The sequence below is a fragment of the Scyliorhinus torazame genome, chromosome 18 (assembly GCF_047496885.1).
Source record: "Scyliorhinus torazame isolate Kashiwa2021f chromosome 18, sScyTor2.1, whole genome shotgun sequence".
NCBI classification, from domain to species: domain Eukaryota; kingdom Metazoa; phylum Chordata; class Chondrichthyes; order Carcharhiniformes; family Scyliorhinidae; genus Scyliorhinus; species Scyliorhinus torazame.
In genome coordinates, this window is record NC_092724.1 from 90,668,845 (window position 1) to 90,685,398 (window position 16,554).

The 16,554-nt window shown below is 46.2% G+C and overlaps 1 protein-coding gene across 1 annotated transcript in view; it reads left to right on the forward strand.

Moving 5' to 3' along the window:
* The window catches only part of LOC140395365 (transient receptor potential cation channel subfamily V member 6-like), a 141,902-nt gene extending 125,664 nt beyond the window's left edge, over positions 1–16,238 (forward strand). Inside the window, exons 11-15 of the mRNA XM_072483021.1 lie at positions 1,020–1,185; positions 5,441–5,507; positions 5,723–5,991; positions 9,926–10,032; positions 15,829–16,238. Of these exons, the coding sequence (XP_072339122.1) occupies positions 1,020–1,185; positions 5,441–5,507; positions 5,723–5,991; positions 9,926–10,032; positions 15,829–16,051 (832 nt within the window). The 3' untranslated portion in view covers positions 16,052–16,238. The remainder of the gene's footprint in view (positions 1–1,019; positions 1,186–5,440; positions 5,508–5,722; positions 5,992–9,925; positions 10,033–15,828) is intronic.
* Positions 16,239–16,554: the final 316 nt, after the last annotated feature.

Below are 16,554 nucleotides of genomic sequence, written 5' to 3' on the forward strand. Positions count from 1 at the left end.
TCATTAAGCAGTCATGAACCAAATAATCTGGCTGTTTGTGTGTGTATGTGTATGCATGTGTGTGCATGTCTGTGTAAATGTGTGTGTATGTGGGGGGGTGTATGTGTATTTATGTGTGTGTGTGTGTGTGTGTGCGGGTCTGTGTGTGTGTGTGTGTATATGTGTTTATGCCTGTGTGTGTGTGTCTGTCTGTGTGATGTGTGTATATGTAAGTGTGCAGGCATGCGTGTGCATGCATGTGGGTGCATGTGTATATGTGTATTTATGTGTGTGTGCGTGTGTACATATGTGTGCATGTACGCATGTGTGTATGTGTGCACATGTGTGTGTGTGTGTGCGTGTGAATGTGTGTTGGAGCTATGGTTTTTCTGGGCATATCAATGTTTTTAGCTTTGAGGCATGTTTGAGTGTCACATGTTACCAGCTCGCTGTCCGATTCTACAGGGTTAATATCTGGAAGGGGTGTCAGAATTGAGATGGCCCCTTACTGTCAGGGCTCCAATTGCAGTGTTGCTAAACTCGGCAGCATGTTTTAACCTGAGCCACACTGACGGCTCTGTTACTGAATGAATGAAAACTCACCATTGTATAAAGCACAGCTTTTAAATATCACAATTTGGAATGTTTTATTGAAGTTATCCTGTTTCTGTGTTATCCTCCGTCTCGTCCTCTCTCTGTACCTGTCTGCTCTCACCCTGTTCTTGACTTCCTTTCCTCGCTTTCACTTTCACATTCCCATTTTTCGGCCTTTATCTTGTCTTTTGCGTTTTTGTTTTCTTTTATTCATATTTTCTACCGGCTTATCCTCGTGCACTTTTTCTTTCCTTCTCTTTCATTTTCTTTTTGTTTTATTGGATTGCCATCCCCCCTTTAACTCTTGAGCTATTTTCATATTCTTCCATTTTTCTCTTCCTCTCAATCTTTTGACCTGTTTTAATTGTGTCTCTCATTCTCTTTGATGTGTCTTTTTCCGACTGTCACTACATCTCTTGTCCTCTCTTATTCCTTTGCTCCCACAGTATTTGCTACGGAGTCTTAGTTTTGGCCGTGCTAGCATTGAGACTGACATCCACGACTGGTGAGACAATCCCCATGTCCTTCGCCCTTATCCTTGCCTGGTGTAACCTCATGTACTTTGCTCGAGGCTTCCGCTTGCTGGGACCTTTCACCATTATGATCCAGAAGGTAAATGGCAAAAGATTTATGACTGTCCAAATCAGATAAATGGCTTACACTGAGATAAATCCAGCAGCTAATTCTATCAAGAGAATCAAATGGAGTCAATGTATAACAGGGCTAAGCAATGGTTTGAATCAAACCAAATAGGACATTTGTTAATGGACACTGTGCACGGTGGTACAGTGGTTCGCACTGCTGCCTCACAGCTACCCCATCAGATACCCTATCAGTCACTGCCATCAAACCCCCCCATCAGATACCCTATCAGTCACTGCCATCAAACCCCCCCATCAGATACCCTATCAGTCACTGCCATCAGACCCCCCCCCATCAGATACCCTATCAGTCACTGCCATAAGACCCACCCCCCATCAGATACCCTATCAATCACTGCCATCAGACCCCCCCCCCATCAGATACCCTATCAGTCACTGACATCAGAACCCCCATCAGAACCCCATCAGTTGCTGCCATCAGACTCCTCCAACAGACTCCCACATCAGAACCCCCATCAGTCACCCCATCAGAGACTCCCCATCAGAGACTTCCCATCAGAGACTCCCCATCAGTCACCACCATCAAACACCCCCATCAGAAACTCCCTATCAAATCCACCCATTAGACCTCCCTATCAGACCTCCCATCGGTCACCACATCAGAGACTCCCCATCAGACACCCCCCATCAGAAACTCCCTATCAGACCCCCCCAACAGACCCCCCCATCAGTCACCACATCAGAGACTCCCCATCAGAGACACCCCATCAGACCACCCCCTTCAGACCCCCCCATCAGACCACCCCTATCAGACTCCCGCATCAGAGACTCCCTATCAGGCACGCACATCAGACCCTCGATCAACCACCGCCACCAAAGACTCCCCATCAGAGACTCCCTATCAGACCTCCCATCGGTCACCACATCAGAGACTCCCCATCAGGGACTCCCTATCAGAAACTCCCTATCAGACCCCCCCAACAGACCCCCCCATCAGTCACCACATCAGAGACTCCCCATCAGAGACTCCCTATCAGACCCCCCCAACAGACCCCCCCATCAGTCACCACATCAGGCACCCCCCATCAGACACCCCCCATCAGAGACTCCCCATTAGTCACCACCATCAGACACCCCCCATCAGAAACTCCCTATCAGATCCACCCATTAGCCCACCCCACCAGACCTCCCATCGGTCACCACATCAGAGACTCCCCATCAGACCACCCCATCAGACCACCCCCATCAGACCCCCCATCAGCCACTACATCAGAGACTCCCCATCAGAGACTCCCCATCAGACCCCCCCATCAGACCACCCCCATCAGAGACTCCCCATCAGAGACTCCCCATCAGAGACTCCCCATCAGATCCCCCCCCCCATCAGACCACCCCCATCAGACTCCCGCATCAGAGACTCCCTATCAGGCACGCACATCAGACCCTCGATCAACCACCACCACCAAAGACTCCCCATCAGACCCTACATCAGTCACCCTCATCAGAGATACCCCATTAATTCCCATCAGACACCCCCATCAGACCTCCCCATCAGTCACCGCCATCAAAGACTCCCCATCAGATCTCTCTCAGTCACTCCTATCAGGCCCGTCCCATCAGACTCCACATCAGACCTCCATCAAAGACTCCCCATCAGACCCCTCATCAGTCACCCCTAACAGACCCGTCCCATCAGACTCCCCATCAGACCCCCAACATACCCCCATCAGTCACCCCCATCAGACCCACCCGCTCAGACCTCTCATCAGACACCCCCATCAGAGATCCCCATCAAAGACCACCATCAGAGGGGGGGGACCATTGGCGGGTGGTCAGGTCACCTTCATGCGTGCACGCTGTGGGGGGTGACCCATTATTCCCGTGGTGGGTGGAGGATGCGCCTACGTGTTGGCGAGGGAGGGAGCAGGATTTGCATTGTGGGGAGGAGGGGGCCTTCCAGCGGATTATGGGGAACACCTCAGTTATGCACTGACCTTTTTGACCCACCTGGGGGTTCATCATGGGGAGGGGAGGGAACGGGCGGGGGCGTATATCCAGCTCCCAGCCTGTTCATTGAATTGAAATGGATGCAAATCACCGATTTGTAACCTCCTGCCAGCCCGGGGCAGGTAGCGTGCTGAGGTCGTTGGCGGGGGTACAGAGCATCTCAGGAGCCAACCTTGTTTTTCGGGGGATGCTCCATCCGGGATGCCAGATCAGGATCCTGATCGAGCGGTCGAACAATGGAGAATCCACCCCACTAGATCCAGTGGAGGATTCAAGAAGATCAGATATTTACAAATTGGGTTACAGCTTCATATAAGTAGACATTGAGCAGAATGGGCACACTCCTGAACATGAAAAGCCCAGACCACTTGTGGCAGTGACCAGCACTATTGTACTAATGAGAATACCCAAGGCACTATCCAATACTTGCAACGCTACCTACAACCTGACTTGCATTTCTGTCCATCTGTCTGATCCGTCTTTACTGGTGGAACAGAGACAGGAAAATCAGATGGGAAGGCCGGAAGGTTGGCAAAAAACTCACCTGATATTCCTTCCTTTAATTTTAATAGGCATTGAACAGTAATTATGCATTCAACACAAATGGCTGGACTTTCATGCCTTTATCCATTTCAGAACGGAGGTAGACGGTCATTTGCAAATGAAAACCGGAACCTGATTCTGGGACTCCTGCCCCCATTGGTGTCTTGTGGTATTTTTAAGGATGCAGGAATAGGGCATAGGTAGAAAGCCCACACACTTCAATCCCACCCTTGCTCCATTGTGGGGATGGGCAATTTCAGACCATGTGCTATTTTCATGGAGGTTTGGTAGGTGATGTGGCTCACAGAGATATCATGAACCATAGAGGAACCCTCGTCTGGAGTTGGGAACCTTTTGATAGATAATTTCAAAATGTTTTTGACAGCTTCATATGTCATAATTAGATCTATGTGATCAGTTAAATATGTTTTTCCTCCGGTAATTGATAAAAGGGCTATGTTTAGAATAGTTAAGTGACCATTAAATTGATAAGTATTGTGAAAGTGGGAAAGTTTTCAGTTGCAACAAAATACTTTCTCCAGAGAATAATGTCCTCTTCTGCTTTAAACTGTGTTGAGATTCAGATTTTAATGTGTTAATTGGACTCTATGATTAACAGCATGACCATCTATTGAGCCTTTAAAATGGACGGACACATAGCTGAGTTCTTTGATTGGTACTCAATCATCCGTTGAACCTTTGAAGCAGTGGAAGAGATGACCATCTGAGCCACTACATCAAAGATTTTCTTGTATTCAGCTCTGGAGATATTGTTTATACAGATGTGCATTGGAATTCAATTATGAATGCTTGCCTGAGCTCCAAATCTCACAAATGGATTCAGCTCAATGGTGGTTGTTGGCATGCTGTGAACTATATTTTGATTGGCAGTTTTATGAACATTTGACAGGATTATATTTTTGAAGAGGATTTTGAATGGCTATTTGTTTATTTTGACAGTTTCATGAACACCTCTAATAATTCCCAATGGTATGGATTGCTGATAGGGTAATATAAAGGGGCATGGGAATATGGAGAATCCTGGGAATATGGAACGGTCATGGGGGTGTTTGGATGGGGGTGAGTGAGGCTCAAAGTTGAAGTTAGAGTGCCGAACACAAACCCTCAGAACTGGGCCAATACCCTAGATAGTGCAAAATGAGCCTTCTATTCTGCCCATCCCGACATCACCTGTCTCCGTTCCCATCTTGGGGCTGCTTCAGGAGACAGTGGCCCTTAATCCAACCCGTCCCCACCAACCTAACATGAGAATGGCATAGACAGGCACTGCGGGGCAGGAGGCAGGATCGTGACATCGGAAAATGGACCGACACACGATTCCTGCATTAAAGATGAAAATCCGGGCTGAAACATAATAATAATAAGCGCTTATTGTCACAAGTAGGCTTCAATGAAGTTACTGTGAAAAGCACCGAGTCGCCACATTGCGGCGCCTGTTCGGGGAGGCTGGTACGGGAATTGAACCCGCGCTGCTGGCATTGTTCTACATTACAAGCCAGCTGTTTAGCCCACTGTGCTAAACCAGCCCCTAAGTCTGAGAAACAACCCCGCATCCATTCATGATACAGTAAGCACAAGCCATTGTTATCAACTACGAAGGTGAGAGTCCAGTCCATATAAATCGTGTGCAATGCTGCAACAAATCAATTTGTTTGAATTCAATTTTTACCGACACATTTCTTCTTTTTCCACAGATAATATTTGAGATCATACTGCCGTATTTGGTGCTGATGCTCATTTTGCTGCTGGCATTCACATGCAGTAAGCATTTAGTAGTTATAAAGTGCCTTAAATTGTTTGGTGGTCATGAGAAGCACTATATAAATGCAAGTCATTTTCTCTCTCTACTTTCACTCTCCCTTTTCTTTCTGTCTACATTTCATTTTTCCCTCCGATTCTTCCTTTCTTTATCCTTTGTGCTCCTCTTGACTTTTATGCGTAGCATGCGCGTTTGACTTCCCCTCTACTTTCTCCAGGTACCCATCTGTCCTTCCAAGTCTTGGATCCTGCAAAGTGGGAACGCTTTGTGGATTTCAGCACCGTTCTCTTCACCATATATCTCCTCTTCTTTGGGCTCGTTAACATGCCACTCAACTGGGAGGTGATCCAGCCTGACATGGCACGATTCCTCTATGCCATGTACACCCTACTTGCTTTTGCCATCACGGTTTTTCTCGTCATCCACATGATGGGCGAATTGATTCGGCGAGTGGCAAAGCAGCACGATGACCTCTGGAGAGCGCAGGTGAGCTTATAAAATGCTTCCTCATGTGATAAAGTCAACAGATATCTATCTAGTGCCACCTTCTGCTCATGTGGATGGACCATAAGACCATAAGACATAGGAGCAGAATTAGCCCACTCGGCCCAATCGTGTCTGCTCCGCCATTCAATCATGGCTGATATTTTTCTCATCCCCATTTTTCTGCCTTCTCCCCATAACCCCTGATCCCTTTATTAATCAAGAACCGGCCTATCTCTGTCTTACATACACTCAGTGATTTGGCCTTCACAGCATTCTGCGGCAAAGAGTTGGACACTGGGTGTGACCAGCTTCAGGGTCAGCTGTGATGCACCTCACATGTGAATTACTCAAAAAAAGGCTAGGACCGGAGAGACAGTAATATTCAAAGGATCCCACTCTGATCAATGGATTCAACATCATAAGGAGAGGAAGAGGAGGGAGTACAGGATGGAATTTTCCAGCCCTCCACACTGGCCACACCCCCACCCGTGGTAGGTTTTTCCATGGCGGAGGCAGCTCGAGGCAGCTCACCATTGGCCCTCGGTGGGACTGAAATGGCAATTTGTGTGTCTCGCCTGTCGCATCGCATGGGAACCCATGGCAGGGGTCGGCTTCGGTGGGACTGGAAAGAAGGACTGGAAAATCCCATTCCTTCGTGTTAAAAATAAATGAGGGAAAACATATATAATTCCCATCAGTCGCGACTGCATCTGATATTTTCTACCTGGGTGACTGACTGACTGATACCAAGTGGCTGTTTCACATTTTTAGTAAAATGTAACAGTTATAATCCCAGATTACCAGATGGGGACACTGCATTCAAATCCCACTATGAGTTGTGAAAATTACTTTAATAAGTTTGATGCAGAGAAAAATAATGTTAAAATTCACAAGCAGAACAGTCTAATCTGCAGTTGACTTTAACATAGTAAGCCCCCCCTCCGTTGTCAAATCCCTTCAAGATTAGGGCCCACTGTCTTCTCAGAGTGACTAGAAATGCACAATAGTTCCAGCATTCCCATTTTATCCACATCATAAGAACATTTTTTTCTTGTGGCTTGAGGAGCTTCAGCTCAGAGTCATTGGGCTGGAGGCTGAGCTGCAGACACTGTGGATGGTGAGAGTTACTGGACGCTTAGATACGATAGGTTCTTCTAATTTGGAAGTCTGTAATTGCCCAACAGGTTTGGGGTTCCAGTGCAGATGCATTGAGTGAAATAGGCAACGGGCAAATGAACCTAAGCATGTGGATGAATCCGAGAACAAACGGAGACACCATGGCCAGGGGAAAAAGTTCTAAACAGAAAGAGAGCAATGGATCAAAAGATCTGCTGTCTGTAACATTCTACCACTATATGTGGCAAGGGAGAGGTTGCCAGATTCTGTCTGAAACTGGCCACTTTTAGTTTATTGCGTTGCCCAGGTCATCAGGTATTGGGAGGATTGGAGAATGAGGCTGCACCTCTGCTAGAAGTGGAGAGCACTGAAGGGCTGGAAGGTCTATAATCATTGTTGTTGTTTGTTTATATCAATTAAAGTACTAGTAATTTTGAACACACTGCCTGGAATCCTGTTGTGCAATTTTACCTCCTAATATGTCTCTGTCCACTAATTTAATTGAGCTGGTAATCTATTTATTTCACATCAATGGAAATAATCATTGATGGCATTTGGTTTGAACATTTCAGAAGTTTGTACAATAATATTGTGAAATGTTTCAGTCAGCCTCAAAGGTCATCAGTGACTTTGTTATTCCAGCTCTGTGCAGCGAATTGATCAACATAATTTCTCAGGATATGGTCATAATGTTTACACATGCTTCTAACCACTGATGTCCTCTAGCTTTGATCCAGGTGAAGTGGCAGAGCACCCAATTTACATGGGCAGACAAACACAAATACAACTACCAGTGCTTATGGACATTCTGGCACCCAGTCAGCATTGTACAATGGAGTTACCAAGCAACCCGCACAATTGTGGCCATGTCCCCCTCACTCTACTACTGTGCGAGAATGGATTTTATTTTACATTTTGGGACAATATTGTGTTATTCTATAAAGAAAGTTGTGTGCCTGTCTGTGTGCGCACGTTTGTGTGTGTTTGTGTGTGTGTGTCCATCTCCCTGTCTGTAGATGATTTAATTAAGCTGGGAAACGTTTAATGGCCTGGAACAGTTGAGGGATGAAAGAAGTGAAGGTGCTAAAGGTAGGGCAAAGCGGTTTTATAAATAAATAAGTAAAGTTTAGAAATTTGCATTAGGAGATCGAGAGACTTATTTTTTCAGCTGCTAAATCTCAAAAGGCTGTTACAGCTTGTGAAAATTTGATAAGTAAACAAGGGAAGGTTATTAAATTTTATTTGATCCCAAAGATTGGAGCAATAGGAAACACAGAAAAGATTTTTGTGCTTTGGAAATGTTAATTTCAAAGAAGTGCTCAGAACAATGGAATTGAAGATGAAAAGGAAAAAAGGATATTTAAGGAGAAATCTTAAGTTGAGTTGGTGTTGCCGGCATGGGAAAGACCTCCTGGAAACATCTCTGGGCTGGGAGGAGGTGAGATTTGAATCATCCAGTCAAGCCAAAAAAGTCCCTTGTTGCAAAAAGCAGCCTTGTTCTGAAGCTCTTGGATTTCCACAGCAGAGTGGAAGTGAGGTTGAGAGGTTATATGGAAGCAACAGTCTTATTGAAGTGACAGCTGCTTTGCTGTGGGTAAGATAACTGGATTTTTACAGTTAAATATCTATAAGGAAGTGCTGCCACACATGACTGCCACAATTTGTCACAAGGAAGATATTTTTTATGTTATCCAAAATCAGATGTACTCAATACTGAGCCAGAGATCCTACTCAGATTTGCAACTTGTTTACAAAGTGGAGTAGCTGAACAACTAGGCCAAATTGGGTGTAAATTCAAGAGGGAGTTCCCACAACTATTCACAGGTCAGGGGAAGTTCCAAAATACTCCAAAGCCAAATTCCAAACCAGTGTGTTTATTTACCCCACAGAAGTTCCAACATCCTCTCTTGATAAAGGTGAGATAAGAGATTGACCCCATCCTATACCAGAGTTGGGGGGGGGGTGGGGATTGGCAGTAACGCAACACTTCTTTGTGGTGAGATTTGGTGCCTGTACCCAGACTCACTTCATATTGGTATGGACCTCACACATTTTAACATAGAAAGGGAGATTCGACCCATGACATCTCTTGGAAAGAGACTGGCATGACTTGTAAGGAGCACAGTTTTCACTAAACTATCTGACACCAGTGGCTCCTGGCAGCTCCCATTAGACAGAGTCCAAATTGCTCATGACATTTATCACGTCCTTTGCCTGTTACTGTTTCAATCGCCTACCGTTCGGAATTGACCCAGTTACCGAGGCCTTTCAACCTACAGTGGCTGGCATTTTGGGAGGGCTAGTGTCTTTGGGTGTGAGCGAGAGAAGTAGATGTGTAAGTATTTAATAGGAGAATGAAAGACTTGGGGGAGACATAGTATAACCTGGTTCAAAGTTATGAAGCTGATAGCTAACATGCATCAATAGTGATGTCAGATCACATGTCACTGGAACTCAAATGTTTCTGGAAGGAACCTCGTGCTTATCTATCCCTCCACATAATTGTATGTAGTTAACACATGCCTGCAAATTCCTGGATGCCTTTTTTCAGCCACCTCAGTTAAACACACCCTGGAACCGTGCATGATGATACTTCAGGTACTCACAGGGACAAAGGACCCTCACAGGGACAAAGGACCCTCTGACTGTTGGTGATGACGGTTTCTCTGCCAGGTGCCTGCTAATGTGATGCTCTATTAGAAAGTGACTGTTGTGAAAGTGTATCTGGGCCAAGTTAAAAACCCAGGTCCCAAAGTTGTAAAGATGCAACAGCTAATGATACTTTGACCTTCATTGTTACCCTGTTTCCTGGTCAAAGGTCGCTGCAACAACTCTACTGCTTGAGCGTCGACTCCCGAGATGCCTCTTTCCTCGTTTGGGAATCTGTGGAAGCAAATATGGATTTGGAGACACCTGGTATCTGCGGTGAGTTCAAAGAGTAATATGACAAACATTTACATGACAGATGTCCCAAATTTTACCACCTGAAGGATACCCTTGAAGTTGATTATTCACTCAACAGCCTACTTCCATTTTCAGTCATCTATTAAGATGATGAGGAGATTTAACCCTTTGTCAAACTCCCCAGAGCTGAACTATGAAATCTTGGCTCTGGGGGCGAAGAACATTTGAACCGTTCTGCACCCCATGCACGTAGCTCCCAACTTACCTCAACAAAGAAGGCTGTGTTGCTTCTCTCTGCTGGAATGTGTAGGCAATGATGGGCATCTTCTTAGTCTAATAGAAGTCAGGACTGGTAGAGGGCAAATCAATATGCACAGGCCCACGTGCTCTTGCTCCCTGACTCTCCCCATTTGCCCACAGTTTTCCCCCTGTTCACAGCAACCAAAATTGGCCTCTTCCCTTCAATAACTGTTAGTCACAGTTCGCAGCACATAAGCAACGGATGAATTGCTGAGAACCCAAATCGGGTTCTGCACTGGGCCCCAGGCTGATTGCAAGTCACCCAACTCACTCCACCTGGCGCGATCTTGATCTTGCCCTCGCTGGACGAGATCCAGATCTGCATATTTAAATTAGCCGAATGGCTCATTTAAATACCCGGATGCCGGATTCACCCGGGACTCAACAGCTGTGCCTCTGAGACCTGACCAGGGTGCCATTCAGTACTGGTCCACAAAGGTGGACCCAGGCATAACGGTACCTCGGGGGGTCTCGCAGGCCACTGGAGACCCCTGGGTAGTTGGGGACAGGGCAGGGTGGTACCCTCGCAATCTTCCTGGCATCCAGGAACCAGGGGTACTACAAGGTGCCAGGGACATTTCCAGGGTGCCAGACTGGCAGAGTCTGGGTGTAAAGGTTGCACTGCCAGGGTCCGGGCAGAATAATATCGGATTTTTAGCCGATATGATGTGGATGACCTTATAAATGGTCGGTGAGTCTCCAGAGACAGACAGATATATCTAGTTGATAATTACCCCCCACAAAACCTTATTTTCTCCATGGCAAAGCCTTGGACAATCTCAGTTGACTTGCTGACCAATCAGCACCCTTTTCTCCTGTAGCATAAATTGTTGTGATGGTTTGAAATCTGTACTCTTGCATTCATCCTGATGAGTGTAAGATCAAAAGCTTCAGCAACATGTTTCTCTTTTGAGCAAGTTTCAAAATAATATAACTAATCCCATTTTTATAGACAGAGCTTACTCCTCATTTCTTCATTTGTCATCCCCTCTGCTTTGATGCAAAGTGGGAGATTGAAAAGTGGAATAGTTCAGCCAGGAATAGAGGGGGGAGCTGCACCGATTATGCTCGCTGATGCACACCTGTCATTGGGGAGCTTTCCCGGGGTGGGCTGGGAATCAGATCGGCTGGCTGCTCCATAGAGGTGGACAATCAATTAAAATGTTTAAGGCCCAAGTTAAGGGCAATGTTACAACTTTGTGGCTTCTCATCGTGTGTGGAGGCTACCAGCGAAGGCAGACTTCCTGCAGCAAGCTGCTGGGTCAACAGAGCGAGAAGGTTTATGCCCCATTGACAGGGCCACAAGGTCAAAGGCAAAAATCTCTGCCAAGCCTAATCGAGCAGAAGCATTTCTCTTTCATTCCATGGTACCGTTGGCTATTTATTTCTTCACTGCTGCGCAGCCCAGTGAAGGGACCTCCATGTAGAGGTTCCCATGCAGTCTCCAACCTTCCCAGCATAGAATCTCTACAGTGCAGAAGGAGGCCATTCGGGCCATCGAGTCTGCATCAACCCTCTGAAAGAGCACCGTTACTAGGCACTGCTCTATCCCCATAACCCCACCTAACCTGCAAATCTTTGGACTGTGGGAGGAGACTGAAGCACCCGGAGGAAACACACGCAGATACACGGAGGATGTGCAAACTCCCCTCAGGCAGTCACCCAAGGCCGGAATCGAACCCAAGCCCCTGGCATTGTGAGACAACAGTGCTAACCACTGTGCCAGTGTGCCAACCTGCCTCAGTAGTGCCCACCTCTCCTAATAGGACTGTAGAGGCTCCAGAGCTGTCAGCCCTCTAATGAGACCTGCAACATTAAGAACCCTCCGTTATCCTTAATAAATGGCAAATGCAAAGGTGACCAATTAGGAGACCACCTTCCAGAAAGTTCCTGAGCCAGTGCCGGAAAGTATAGATTCGGGATACTTTTTTGGCCACATCTTTGGGGGTCTCAAAGCTCACAGCAAAATCTCTACGAATAGTGTCCTTCGAAAAGAAAGTGAGGAAAATCAATCATCATCAACCAGTTTGCCGTTTGCCAATGTGTCACTTTACTCGAGATTTCCTAACCTCCTATCTCCTGTGCCACACACTGTAACCTATTCAAGAAAACTCTTCATGGGTTGATCCAGCAGAGGGCAGTAGAGCGGAGCTGCTGATTGGCTGTTGCGGAGGACATTTGCATACGTGCATTATGGTCACCCTAACTTGAAGGTGAACCTGAGCAAGAGACCCTAGGTGTTCAAGTGAAGGCAAGAATCCAGCAGAGGGAAGTAGAGCGGAGCTGCAGATTGGCTGTTGCGGGGGAAATGTGCATACGTGCATTGTGGTCACCCTAACTTGAAGGTGGTTTGTGGAGGAGCTGTTGTCAAGTGACACATGAGTGGTTCTTAACCCTAGACACTACACTTGTAGTGTCCCCTACCCTTCCACCTCCTTTAACCTAAGGGGTAGAGTGAATAACAGGTAAGTTTTTTTTATCTAGAGAGGATGGTAGGGAATGCAGTGCAATGTTCCTCCTGCAGAATGTTTGAGGTGAGGGACGCTGTCAGTGTTCCTGCTGATTTCATCTGTGGAAATGCACCCATCTCCAGCTACTCAGAAACTGTGTTAGGGAGCTGGAGCTGGAGCTGGATGAACTTCTGATCATTCGGGAGGCAGAGGTGGTCATAGATGGAAGCTTCAGGGATGTAGTTACTCCGAAGAATAAAGATAGATGGGTGACGGTGGGAGGGGCTGGGAGGAAGCAGTCAGTACAGGGATTAGCAGACCATTAGCCTGCTAATGGTCGCATTCCGAGCATTGTTTGGCATCTTTGAATTTGTCTATATATATGTTTCTGGAACATACCTCTTCATTCACCTGAGGAAGGAGCAGCGCTCCGAAAGCTAGTGATTTGAAACAAACCTGTTGGACTTTAACCTGGTGTTGTAAGACTTCGTACTGTGCTCACCCTAGTCCAACGCCGGCATCTCCACATCGAGGTAGTATGGGCTGAGGTTAGAAACAGGAAAGGGGAGGTCAGCCTGTTAGAGATTTTCTATAGACCTCCGAAAAGTTCCAAAGATGTAGAGGAAAGGATTGCAAAGATTATTCTGGATAGGAGCGAAAGCAATCGGGTAGTTGTTATGGGGGACTTTAACTTTCCACATATTGACTGGAAACGCTATAGTTCGAGTACTTTAGATGGGTCTGTTTTTGTCCAATGTGTGCAGGAGGGTTTCCTCACACAGTATGTAGATAGGACAATGAGAGGCAAGGCCATATTGGATTTGGTATTGGGTAATGAGCCAGGACAGGTGTTAGATTTAGAGGTAGGTGAGCACTTTGGTGATAGTGACCACAATTCGATTACTTTTACTTCAGTGATGGAAAGGGATAGGTATATACCGCAGGGCAAGAGTTATATCTGGGCTACTAGACTAGAAGGGCTTGAGGTTCATAAGGAGGAGGTGGTAGCAATTCTGGAAAGTGTGAAAATAGATAAGTCCCTGGGCCGGATGGGATTTGTCCTCGGATTCTCTGGGAAGCTAGAGAGGAGATTGCTGAGCCTTTGGCTTTGATCTTTAAGCCATCTTTGTCTGCAGGAATAGTGCCAGAAGACTGGAGGATAGCAAATGTTGTCCCCTTGTTCAAGAAGGGGAGTAGAGACAACCCCGGTAACTATATACCAGTGAGCCTTACTTATGTTGTGGGCAAAGTCTTGGAAAGGTTTATAAGAGATAGGATGTATAATCATCTAGAAAGGAATAATTTGATTAGAGATAGTCAACACGGTTTTGTGAAGGGTAGGTTGTGCCTCACAAACCTTATTGAGTTCTTTGAGAAGGTAACCAAACAGGTGGATGAGGGTAAAGCAGTTGATGTGGTGTATATGGATTTCAGTAAAGTGTTTGATAAGGTTCCCCACGGTAGGCTATTGCAGAAAATACGGAGGCATGGGATTCAGGGTGATTTAGCAGTTTGGATCAGAAATTGGCTAGCTGGAAGAAGACAAAGGGTGGTCGTTGATGGGAAATTTACAGACTGGAGTCCAGTTACTAGTGGTGTACCAAAGTGATCTGTTTTGGGGCCACTGCTGTTTGTCATTTTTATAAATGACCTAGAAGAGGGTGTAGAAGGATGGGTGAGTAAATTTGCAGATGACACTAAAGTCGGTGGAGTTGTGGACAGTGCGGAAGGATGTTACAAGTTACAGAGGGGCATAGATAAGCTGCAGCACTGGGCTGAGAGGTGGCAAATGGAGTTTAATACAGAAAAGTGTGAGGTGATTCATTTTGGAAGGAATAACAGGAAGACAGAGTACTGGGCTAATGGTAAGATTCTTGGCAGTGTGGATGAGCAGAGAAATCTCGGTGTTATGTACATAGATCCCTGAAAGTTGCCATCCAGGTTGAGAGGGTTGTTAAGAAGGTGTACGCTGTGTTAGCTTTTATTGGTAGAGGAATTGGGTTTCGGAGCCATGAGGTCATGTTGCAGCTGTACAAAACTCTGATGCGGCCACATTTGGAGTATTGCGTGCAATTCTGGTTGCCGCATTATAGGAAGGATGTGGAAGCATTGGAAAGGGTGCAGAGGAGATTTAGCAGAATGTTGCCTGGTATGGAGGGAAGATCTTATGAGGGAAGGCTGAGGGACTTGGGGCTGTTTTCACTAGAGAGAAGGTTAAGAGGTGACTTAATTGAGGCATACAGGATGATCAGAGGATTAGATAGGGTGGACAGTGAGAGCCTTTTTCCTCGGATGGTGATGTCTAGCACAAGGGGACATAGCTTTAAATTGAGGGGAGGTAGATATAGGACAGATGTCAGAGGTAGGTTCTTTACTCAGAGAGTAGTAAGGGCGTGGAATGCCCTGCCTGCAACAGTGGTGGACTCGCCCACACTAAGGCCATTCAAATGGTCATTGGATAGTCATATGGACGATAAGGGAATAATGTAGACGGTCTTTAGAGTGGTTTCACAGGTCGGTGCAACATCGAGGGCCGAAGGGCCTGTACTGCGCTGTAATGTTCTATGTTCTATGGGTGATGAATATTCTCACCATCTTGCCTGAGTGATGCACAGGACATGACTGGAACTCTGATTGCTCAGCCTCCAGGTCCCCAGGTGAGATCAGGTGTTCAGTAAGTCGCAAACTGTGAACTGATCCGAATTCAACCGCTCTGTCGTGTTGCCATTGAGTCTACCATCTCAACCAGTGCCTGCACCGCACATTTTAATCTGTTTTCGCCCCATCAATATTGCAGGATTTTCAATACAGCACAGAATGATTGAATTGAGTTGACCAGTACATGAGATGAAGCACAGTTAAAACTGAGTGCAAGAATCTAGTATGACAGTATAAAAGCTTGTAATAAAAACAGAAAGTGCTGGAAATACACGGGGGATCTGGCAGCATTGGTAGAGAAAGAAACAGAGTTAACGTTTCGAGTTGAATGTGACTCTTCTTCAGTATTGTCGATTGTAACCCATTTGAAAGGCTAAGCTAACTTTACTGTTGCCTGTCTTTGATGCAGAGTGGATGACCGGAATGACAATGCTGTCTTGAAGATCCGCTCTTATGGCAAAACAATGGAAAGCAAAGGATATGAGGAAAAGATGGAGAAAGATGAGGCATCGGAGAAGAATGAAATGCAGCAGAGGTCGTGTCAGGGGTGGCAGATGGTGAGGCAGAGGAAGATGGGCCAGAATTGCAGCGACCTTTACAATGAGGGCAATGATGAATCCTGCCTCATTTAAAGTCCCAAAGATAAAGGGCGAGATTTTCTGGCCGTTCCCCGCAGTGGGATATTCTAGTCCCACCAACGACGATCCCTTCCCCACCCCCACCATATAAATTCCCCGGCATTGGAGGGTGGAAACAACGGGAAACCCCATTGACAGCGGCAGAACCGGACGATACCGCAGCCGCCAACATCGGGCCATCTCTGCCACCGCAGAACACGGGGGGGAGTAGGCGTGGGGGCGGGGAATAGGGGGGGGAATCCTACCCATCACTCCTCTTCCAGTATCAGCCCAATCTCCAATCAACTGCTTGAAGATTCAGTTCAGAGTCAAGCCAATAGTTCGATATGACATTAGATTTGTTTCTGTAGATAACTTAAAACAACATTTTAAATAATCTTTATTGTCACAAGTAGGCTTTCATTAACACTGCAATGAATTGCAGCTTACCACACTGACTAGTTCCTTCTCATTTAATGTAATTTATGAGAGCCTAAATACCTCAATTTGTTCTATAT